The sequence below is a fragment of the Oncorhynchus keta genome, chromosome 22, assembly GCF_023373465.1.
Source record: "Oncorhynchus keta strain PuntledgeMale-10-30-2019 chromosome 22, Oket_V2, whole genome shotgun sequence".
Classification (NCBI taxonomy): Eukaryota; Metazoa; Chordata; class Actinopteri; order Salmoniformes; family Salmonidae; genus Oncorhynchus; species Oncorhynchus keta.
In genome coordinates this window covers 43,141,909-43,153,255 of record NC_068442.1, presented here as the reverse complement: position 1 = coordinate 43,153,255, position 11,347 = coordinate 43,141,909, and the positions used below count along the sequence as shown (strand labels likewise).

Genomic DNA, 11,347 nt, shown 5'->3' with positions numbered 1-11,347 from the left:
CGGTAAGCAAATTGGAGTGGGTCTAGGGCATCAGGTAGGGTGGAGGTGATATGGTCCTTGACTCGTCTCTCAAAGCACTTCATGATGACGGAAGTGAGTGCTACAGGGCGATAGTCATTTAGCTCAGTTACCTTAGCTTTCTTGGGAAAAGTGACATGGGTGGTCTTGAAGCATGTGGGGACAGCAGACTGGGATAAAGATTGATTGAATATGTCTGTAAACACACCAGCCAGCTGGTCTGCGCATGCTCTGAGGACGCAGCTGGGGATACCGTCTGGGCCTGCAGCCTTGCGAGGGTTAACACGTTTAAATGTTTTACTCATGTTGGCTACAGTGAAGGAGAGCCCGCAGGTTTTGGTAGCGGGCCATGTCAGTGGCACTGTATTGTCCTCAAAGCATGCAAAAAAAGTTGTTTCGTCTTTCTGGGAGCAAGGTATCGTGATCCGTGACGTGGATGGTTTTTCTTTTGTAGTCCGTGATTGATAGACCCTGCCACATACCTCTCGTGTCTGAGCCGTTGAATTGCGACTCCACTTTGTCTCTATACTGACGCTTAGCTTGTTTGATTGCCTTGCAGAGGGAATAGCTACACTGTGTGTATTCGGTCATGTTTCGCACGTTCAGTTTTTCCCGAATGCTGCCATCAATCCACGGTTTTTGGTTTGGGAATGTTTTAATAGATGCTGTGGGTACAACATCACCAATGCACTTGTTAATAAACTCGCACACCGAATCAGCGTATTCGTCAATGTTATTGTTCGCCGCAATGCAGAACATATCCCAGTCCACGTGATCGAAGCAATCTTGAAGTGTGGAATCCGATTGGTCGGACCAGCGTTGAACAGACCTGAGCAAGGGCGTTTCCTGTTTTAGTTTCTGTCTATAGGCAGTGAGCAACAAAATAGAGTCATGGTCAGCTTTTCCGAAGGGAGGGCAGGGGATTTAAAAAAAAAAATGTATTACCTTTATTTAACTAGGCAAGTCAGTTAAGAACAAATTCTTATTTTCAATGACAGCCTAGGAACAGTGGGTTAAATGCCAGTTACTAGTCCAACGCTCTAAACACTAGGCTACTCTGCTGCCCCATGTGTTGCGGAAGTTAGAGTAAAATGTAGTTCTTTCAGGGCCGTCGATGTGTCTGCTTGGGGGGGGAATATAGATGACTGTGATTATGATTGAAGGGAATTCCCTTGGTAGATAATGCGGTCGGCATTTGATTGTGAGGAATTCTAAGTCAGGTGAACAAAAGGACTTGAGTTCCTGTAGGTTGTTATGATCACACCACGTCTCGTTAATCATAAGGCATACCCATCCGCCCCTCTTCTTACCAGAAAGATGCTTGTTTCTGTCGGCGCGATGCGTGAAGAAACCAGGTGGCTGTACCGACTCAGATAGCGTGTCTCGAGTGAGCCATGTTTCCGTTGTTGACATGTTAGGGTACCCAAAAGTAGGTCCAAGTAGTGTTTTCATCTTAAACAGCGATATTGTTGCAGAAATCAGCTTTGTTTACATAGCAGGAATGATAATAAAGTTATTTTGGCTGTAATGATCTCCAAAATCTGACACTATTTGGCATGACATACCCCAAGGGGTGCACGTTTTGGTTTTTGCCCTAACACTACACACCTGATTCAAATAATCAAAGCTTTGATGATGAGTTGATTATTTGAATCAGCTGTGTAGTGTTAGGGCAAAACCCAAAACGTTTGGGAAACCAAGTTTGGGAAACGCTGCCCTGGCAGGTTTAGCTGAAATGATGTCCCTGCGTGTGTTGAAGGGTGATATGGACATAAGCACGATAAGGGAGAAAAATAGGCCTTTTAAAGATGTTATTTAAAAAAAATGTTTTATTTAACCTTTATTTAACTAGACAAGTCAGTTAAGAGCATATTCTTATTAACAATTAAGTCCTACCGGGGAACAGTGTGTTAACTGCTTTGTTCAGGGGCAGAACGACAGATTTTTACCTTGTCAGTTCGGGGATTCGATCCAGCAACCTTTTGGTTACTGGCCCAACGCTCTAACCACTTGGGGCTGCAGGTGTGATTAGAGCATTGGGTCAGTAACCAAAAGGTTGGTAGATCAAATCCCTGAGCTGACAAGGTAAAAATATGTTGTTCTGCCCCTGAACAAGGAAGTTAACCCACTGTTCCTAGGCCGTCATTGTAAGTAAGAATTTGTTCTTGCTCAGTTAAATGAAAAATAATAATTAAAAAATAGGCTACCTGCAGGGTACAAACATTATTGGGCAAAGACAGCAGCACAAAGGGCAAGAAGGTAGAGACAACAAAGCAACCACAACTGTCAGTAAGAGTGGCCATGATTGAGTCTTTGAATGAAGCGATTCAGATAAAACTGTCCAGTTTGAGTGTTTGTTGCAGCTCGTTCCAGTCGCTAGCTGCAGCGAACTGAAAAGAGGAGTGACCCAGGGATGTGTGTGCTTTGGGTACCTTTAACAGAATGTGACTGGCAGAAAGGGTGTTGTATGTGGAGGATAACACTGCAGTAAATATATCAGATAGGGGTGAGTTATCTCCTCTGGACATTTATGTGTGCATTCTGTTGAACTGAATTTTGAGAGGGGAGAGAGAAAAACAAGAAGTAGAAAAGAATGTGAGAGAGATGTAGCCTACTAAAAACTGTGGCAACTTATGAACTTTTTATGGTGCTTTTCCACTCTACAAGCCTGCGTGAGAGAGACAGCGAGAGCGGGTATTGACAGTTAGGGCTCCAAGATACATTTTCTTGTGATGCCAGCCAATGACCAGCAGAGGACGTTAAAGCATAACATAGGAATTCACATTCATAGGCTTCTGAAATACCCCATGAAAAACTGATGTGGTTACTCCGCTCAGGCGTCTCTTTTTTAATATATATTTTTTAAACAAAGGCGATACAGTATGACGATAGTTAGAAAGTGCATATCCAATAGAAATCCACGATCACACGTGTAGGCGATGTCATGGCGACGTTAGCTAACTAAACTCATGCGCTGAAACACGTTAATATAAAGTTGTTTTTGACGAAAATAAAAATTTAAGTTTATCACTTTCACGAGGTTGGAGTAATTAAACTACTTAAGACATTGGCTCTTATCTAGGTTGTGCCTTTATATTTCGAGAATATAAAGGCACAATAAACGAATTATTAATTTTTCACTTCTCTCATTGACTTCTCAAACCCCAAACCTGGCCTGTATGGTCTGTTTCACAAGCGTTCCCGGAAGTCTCACGATGTTGCACCTCTGGGTTTAGAATGTGTGTTTTTTCGCCTGCTACGGTAGTTTACATTGTGTGACACTTGGATACTGACAGGATGGATGTTGGTGGTCATGTGCCGTGACCACACTGTTTTTCTATGGTCGTGACAGAGGGAGCTGCGTTGACAAAGAACAGAAGGAAATATTTCAACAGTTTTTCTTTTTTTCCAGGCCTAAATGTTGAATGTCTGACATGGGCTAATTAGCCAATCTGCTAGAATATATATATATTTCAAATAGACTCACGCATATATATTTAGATACTTGTTCTGTTCACTAGGCCTACTGATTATTGAATATTCATTTAATGTCGGCATATGTCTTTGAGATTTACCCAAAGGAGACATGTAGGCCTAAAATACACCTAATGTTGGACCTAAGCTTGCATCTCTGAGCAAACAGTATACTGTACCGCACCATACCCACATCGAGTGTCTCGCCTCCTGCTTTGATGGATGACCCTGCAGGTTGCTGGCGCACTGATACCACCAAATCTCCGTCTGCGAGGTGGTCCTGTGAGTTTTACACCTAATTCTGCCAAGTTTCCAAAGGCATCAGGGACCCTGTAAAGACTGCACTGAGGTAAAGACATTTTGTATTCCTAGTTGAATTAGTTAGAGAGCGTAAACAAAGTACAAACTTTTTTTACATTTGAATTTCAATAACTCCTTGGTCATGTGACCTACTGACTTCAAACAAGGTTCAGAATGTCCACTGACCACCCTTCTATATTGCACACCCTTTAGTTTGTCCATGGACACCTCCATCAAGGCGGGAGAGGGGGGGCTCCGAGTCCAAGCAGGGGTCCGTAGGTCACATGACCAAGTAGCTATTGAAATTATATACATTAAAAAACATAGAAAATTAATGTAAAATTGCATGAGATGAAAATGGACAAACTAAAGGGGGTGCAATGTGTAGGCCCGCTGAGTGTACATTCTGAACCTTGTTTGAAGTCAGTAGGTCACAACCAAAAAGCTATGTGTGTGTCTATGCCATCGGGTTAGCTAGAACCAGTTTTGAATGTTGTAAGAGTAATGGTTGAAGAGCTATTGAAATGTTGAATTGTCACTATGTTGACGGTCCCTCGCTGCTGTTGGTGGACGTAAGGAAAACTACAGGCGAATGCGTATCCAACCTGAATCTGTCTTTACCTCGGTAATGACGGCAACCCCTGCAAAATGAACAAAGCAAGATAAAGGCTTCTGATAATTTAGCTGATTTAGCCTATAATTTTTTTCTGTAGATCTATATGTTTATTTCATATAGACTATATAGCTATAAGAATAGACTACATCATTGTAGAGCCAGCTAAATAATAATGCTAACCATAATTGGCAAGGTAGGTTACCAGGTGTAAGCTATGCTGTTTCAATTTAGGTTTTTCATGCAAACCTCTCGTGTGAATATTGAATATCTGGCCCAAGAGACACTTGTTAGAGATAATTGATTGACAGTGTTCTGGGTGTTGTCAAATGCATTAACTTAAGAGTTTGATCCAAATGACAGAGAATTCATTAATTATCATTGTTGCACAATACAATATTATCAGAAATACATTCAGAAGACCAATGATATTAATTGTACATGTCGCATTATTTTATTCAAATTCATGAATGATTTTAGCACGCACTGTTTAGTTATTCTCCGTCATAAAAGGTTAAGATATTAGTGAAAACAAACACGGCCTGATAGTATTTTTCTCAAGTCAACATCTTCACGGATATGATTTTAAATAAGCCCCATTGTTCTATAATTAATTTTGGACTAAGCCTTGGAGCATTTTACAAGGCACATGGGATGTTTTCCTTTCAAATTTCCCGCTTAGCCAATATTTCAGTGCATATCCATTCTCAATAGGCCTATAAGACAACAAAAATGTCCTCCCATTTGCCCTCGATAAAACGTCAAATAATAATGAATCATTGTATAAATAATGGTTAAGGGGGCGCAACTGCGCGCCCTTATCTCTCGTCACCACATTGCACCGGTGTTCAGCTCGTTCCCCACACTAAGCGCCACACTGGACATGATGTGGAATTATATAAAACCTCACTTCCAGTTTCCACACAGTACGTCAGTGAATCTAAAACCTCAGACATGGACGACCCTCGACAAAATGGCTCCACACATACTCTATCAACAAAACTCCGGCTATGGTAAGGACAGCACACCCAAATAGGCATCATCAAGTCATATTTGTTGTTGGTGTGGATATGTTATCTGTGATGGAAATATAGAAAAGTGTTTATCATTGTAAGTTCCTATTTCTTATTGAAAATGCAGCCAATTTGTTTCTCGGTCAAGGGAAATACAGCAGTTTGCCTGTCGATTTGGCGTTCACTTTATCTACCAATATAATAGGCTTCGACATTTTCCTTTTTTATTCGTTTAGTAACATATCCTCAGTCAATGTCCAATATCCACATACTTTGGGAAGGCTATAGGCTAAGAATAATTGGTGGATGATAATTTCATTCTGATATAGGTTACGGAGCAATAGCCTAATATATTCGTTATGTAGGCCCAGTCTAAATATGTTATTAATCTCTACATCTTTATAGGCTATTGTGAAACAGAAAATGACCACTCTGTTTCTGTAAAAATGTGTGAAGCCAAGGTCTATCTACACAGTTTGGCTATGGAATGAAAAGGTTTTCGCCTCACATTTTGTGCACTCTAAAACCTGATTCAATTCGGTTCAAACGTTCAAAATCATACATTAATAATGAATGATAGCCTAAAATAAACGACGCAAAAACGTACTCTATACCCTGTTATTGTCATTACCTTTTAAACGCACGAGCCATAACCAAAACAATATTGGTTGTGAAAAACACTACACTTATTCCTTTAGCAGCATGGGAAGAAATAACATTTTGCAGCATGGAAGAAATAACATTTAGCAGCATGGGAGGAAATACATTTAATTTGAAACTAAGTTATGCTCAAGCAACAAAGTAAGAATATATCAAATAAAATACATTCAAAAGAAAAAGACAATGAACGAAGAATTATGAGCTCAATTGAAAAATATGTGCTCAAGAGTGACAGCGGTTATCATTGCAACTTAATGAATATGAGTGTGGTATAGGCTGCTATATTATAACGATAATGATCCAGCGAAAGACAAAGGCTAATTATATTGATGTTTAATTTTGGGGATCCATGTATGTGAAATGTTGTCTATTGTATTTTGTCTAAGTCTATTGTCTGTAATAGACATTAAAAGGAAGCGTTATCTCTGCGTGGACATTTTAAAAAATATATACTTTTTTTTGTTGATTTAGACAATTGTCTAAAAATCCCAAATAAAATATATATATATTTTTTAAATAGCCACGCAGAGATATCGCGTCCGTTTAACGGCGCGACGATTGTTGGGCAAATGCAACAATGTGGAAGAATGATTAGGACCCCTCCCTGTTAAAACCTGTGCGTTATCAGAATTGTTATCCACCCTGCCAGTTAATAGCAGCTTATAAGGTCAGGGTCACGTGAACGTGGAGTAGCACTTAGAACAAAGCCAGCTATGTTACATTCTTTATTTATCTTTTATGTACAGGCCAAATAGAACAACAATTGTTTTAAAAACTATACTATTCTCTAAAGTAGTAGCCATGTCATGTGATATGGTATTTCCGATCTGATGGACTACAAGAGTGCATTCAAAATTGTTAATTGGTTAGCCTGTAATTGACAAGGGCGGCAGAAAATGCAACAGTGTGCTCAAACAGTTGAACACGTTGATAATATTCATAACAATAAAGCATAAGCATAAAAGCTATCTTGTTTTTGCAGGTGACATCAAGGATTAATATCGCCAGATGAGTGGGCTCTTTTCGATGCTCAACTCAGTCAATCTCGGAAAAGCCTACCATTAAGCCTTTGCGTTTTTACTAGGCCATTTCATGCATTTTTACGCACGGTCGAATCTATCGAATAGCGGTTGAAATGATGGAAAAACGGAAACCAGAATTTAGGCATCTCAGTCCTATTGTCAATGGGTGCAAGTCCCCACAGCACGACAGCCTGACTACTTCCATAACAGGTCGTGTCAGTGGGGAGGGGGGCGAAGCTGTTAGCGAGACACAGGAAAACACGACTGCGGCGTCGGGGGACTCAGCTGAGAGGAAGCGCGTCCCCAGGGAGCACTGCAACGGGACTATCTTCATTAATGGCGTTTCCAAGGAAACGGCGTACCACAGCGAGCTAAAAAAGTTAGTACCGGTTATCGAATTGGCCAGGGGAGGAGGACCGGTGGATATAAAAGCTAGGGAGCAGACGGCAGACATTAACCACAAGGTAAAGACCACGGAACTGTGCAGACCGCAGATACCCCTTCCACTGGATTCCCGGGACCCGTTGTTGAGCGAAACTCGAATGGTGCAGTTGAGCCCGCTCGCCTTCCCTCTCCCTGCACGAGCGATGCTGTACAGTAACTTTGCTCAACCACTCGCCACCATGAACAGGTAAGGCATACTAACCGTTTGGTAATGTTTTTATGTCCAAATTATGTGCGTGGTCTTGAGATGTTTATGCTCTTGGTCAGCGCAATTATTGTTGGATATGTATTGGATTTATGTAGCCTAGGTCTATCCCAAGTTTAGGCCTGAAATGTGCATTCCGATTTAAATTGTTTTCATTATTATTATTGGCTATTAAATAGTAATAATAATAATGATTTGTGTTATTATAAATGCTTTGCGTTTTTCATTTCTTACTTTGCAAATGGAAATGCGTAGGACTATATTAACTGTCATAGTTATGTCCAACAAAATCACCAGTATAAAAGTCTATAGATATATTAATGTGTGGTCTAATTCCACACTTTTACATCTTTCTCTAGTAGCTATGGTGGCGAGACAGAACAGTATGGCATGTACCCCAGCCATCGGATCAAACGACGACCCGCGCCTTATGAGATTGAAATCAACGATGATAATGGTAAGAGTATTTTAGATTTTAATAATTATGTCTATCGACATGTTGCTCTGGATATTGCATCAAACTGTCAGAGTGCAAAGGGGTGAAGGGAGTTTCTGGACAATAGTCATTTTAAAGAGAAAAGCTGCAACATGAATACAGAGAGACAAATTGTAAAGTGCTGCATCAAGTCTAACTGTCATACCATTAAAGTGTGGTTTAACACAGAGAGCTGACATCTGGGTTGGTGGTCTTTAGACAGAAGGAAAGGGCATGTAGGGAATGGGGATGACAATCTCAGGTTCTGGAAGGCCACAGTGCAAGCTTTTGTTACAGCCCATCTCTACCACATCTGATTCAACTATACTGTACATACTGCTGATGTATGCAGACAGTGTATTATCAAACACATCAGAATACCTACAGTATTTAACACCCTCTCCTCCTCCCTCTCTCAGGCTCACAGCCTAAAATTGTGCGGCGGATCTTCACCAACAGCCGTGAGCGTTGGCGCCAGCAGAACGTGAACGGCGCGTTCGCTGACCTCCGCCAGCTCATCCCTACCCACCCGCCCGATAAGAAGCTCTCCAAAAACGAGATCCTCCGACTGGCCATGAAGTACATCAACTTCTTAGCCAAGCTACTGGACGACCAGGAAGGTGTGGTGGGGGGCAGCAGTGGTGCTGAGGGGGCCTGGGCTCCCGAGGGCCATGAGGAGAGCCTGGTCCGGGAGGAGCTCCTCCAGGGCATGCTGTCATCCAGCAACTCCAGCTGCGGGAGTCTTCTGGGAGGGGATGGGAGTCCCGACAGCTACACCGAGGACCAGGACTCGTCTGTCGAGTCTCGAACGCAAACCTCCAGGGTTCTCCATCCTCACTCTGGACTCCATATGGATGAACACAACCACAGATGACTCAGCATTTTCCCTATTTGGAGAAGAAAAGAAACAATGTGAGAAGCAGGAGGTTGGCGATTTGGAGCATTTTTCCACCTGGGTAGAGAGGGGTCAATAGGGTGTGTCGAATGGTGATGCATTTGTGCTGTGTACAGATTTGCTCTTTCTCTTCTTCCTGTTTCGCTCAATGGCTCTGTCTGTTATTGGCCAATCCAGAGGAGGGTGTGTTCTCTGGTGGAACATGTCCCAGCTGCTGTTGTAAGCAGGTGATGGATTTGGAAGTCATGAAAGTACAAACTAAGTTGAAAATGAAGAAAATATTTTAAAACAGTGAAGGTGTTTCTGGAAAAAGGCATGAAATTGCAAAATGATACCTTTTCTTGTCTAAGGTGAAAGTTTGTTTAGGTACACCGCTTGACTCTAAACAAGAATGAGAACTGTGTTCTTAAGTACTACAGACTACTAAATGTAAGTGACTTGTCTTCATTTTAGGGTCCGCTAAAGTTCATTTGAGTTCCTTTAGAACCTAACATTTGGGGTTTATCAAATAATAATGTCCAGACCTGAATGGTTTTCTTGAAGATCACCTCATTAGTTGTTGGATGGCACAGTTAATCCCCAGCACAAATAGTTATTCAGTGAGATAACTGATAATAACCGATAATCGGTCAAGACAAAAAAAAGTGTGAGATCTCAGTGTGGCTGTCAATGTTGGGAGGAGAACAAAATGTTTAAAAGTCTACTTGTTAATAGGATATTCACATAAACCACATGGTTGCAACATTTACCATACAACATGTAATTGAGATTATAAGTACGACGCAAGTGCACACACACACACACACACACACACACACACACACACACACACACACACACACACACACACACACACACACACACACACACACACACACACCATTCAAAGTTCACACATACCATTCGAAGTTCACACACACCATTCAAGTTAACTGAGAGCCAAAACAAAGGAGGAAATGATTCCTGTCCAATAACAGAACAATAAAACAACATTATAATATCTCTGTATCTAAAGATATTTAAAGACAGGTACAAGCATTCCACTCTAGGTGTACATAAAACGGACAATGGAACATTTTTTCAACTGCTTCTTTCCCTGTAACCACGGTACATTGAGTTTATCCTATTTATACACATTCACTTCTTTCATTTATCTTGTATTGATAACATTCATAAAGGAAGTGTTTTACCACTGTATTTAACATAATGTACATGCTATTTCAGCATACTATTGAGTAACCAGAATTGGTACTTTTTAATTCTATGATGTATTACATATAAAGTTGTTATTTTGTAGGATAAAACCTTTCCATCTATAAATACATGCAATGTTATTTCCCAGAGAATTGTATGAAACCACAAAATAAAAAAAATTGAGAAAAATAACTTGACAATCGTGTGCTGTTGTGCTAATCGTTTCCAATTCATGTTATATTTGTCCATCATCTATTAGATAAGTGGGTCTATTTTACTTGAAACATTTCTGAAACATAAAAGTATTAAAATCAACCAGGTGGACCCATAGAACTACGTATAGAATCATAGTGAATTATAGGATATGTGGGTAGACCCCTCACAGGAAGATGCTTCCCATTTTGTGAATTAGAGGCCTGTCTGCAATCTGCATGGGCAGTAGTTCGCAAACGAAGACATGGTGTAAACATTGTTCGGTGCATGAGTTTGATTGAATTCCAGTATATTTCAATGGCAGTAGTATTATTTATGCCTACTCCAAATTGGTTTTCAAATAGAGATACAGTACATGGAAGGAATTGGTATGAGGAAGGAATTTTATTTATTTTTTATTATATTTTTTTTAATGTTGACCCCAACCCCCAAAACTATCCATTAAAAATGCCAATTGAATTTCAACCCATTTTTAGGGCAGTTCCCACCATTTGAAATTCCAATCCCTAAAGATGCCATGGCCTATCATCATTGAATAATCCATCCACAGACAGACCCCACAATCAGGATAGATGCCTCTTCAGATGAGTTGCAATGGGTCAAATGTAACCTTCGTGTTCCCACCATATGAATGGACAACTATTGTTATGATCCACTAATAGGATTGTGATAGAGTGGAGCTAGAAGGTATTTAAGGGGGCACTGGGTAGCAGTATGTCCTGATTACAGCTCTATGATGAGTGGAGCGATGGTGCAGATGACTGATAAGAATCACAGCCAATGAAAAAGCCATCAGAGACGGAGAGGTCAGGGTACTGGTC

General features: G+C 40.7%; 1 protein-coding gene across 3 annotated transcripts; it reads left to right on the top strand.

Annotated features, from left to right (window-relative positions):
• Nucleotides 1-3,216: 3,216 nt before the first annotated feature.
• tal1 (T-cell acute lymphocytic leukemia 1) lies at nt 3,217-10,500 on the top strand. Of its 3 annotated transcripts, none has more exons than XM_035799112.2 (4): nt 3,217-3,841; nt 7,061-7,731; nt 8,109-8,206; nt 8,644-10,500. In XM_035799112.2, exons 2-4 carry the CDS (start codon nt 7,214-7,216, stop codon nt 9,096-9,098), a joined length of 1,071 nt encoding a protein of 356 aa, XP_035655005.1. In that variant the 5' UTR covers nt 3,217-3,841; nt 7,061-7,213; the 3' UTR covers nt 9,099-10,500. The 3 variants fall into 3 exon arrangements, with proteins under 3 accessions (XP_035655005.1, XP_035655006.1, XP_035655004.1); XM_035799113.2 differs by lacking the exon at nt 3,217-3,841 and adding an exon at nt 4,613-5,418 and having other exon boundaries at nt 8,112-8,206; XM_035799111.2 differs by lacking the exon at nt 3,217-3,841 and adding an exon at nt 4,617-5,418.
• Nucleotides 10,501-11,347: the final 847 nt, after the last annotated feature.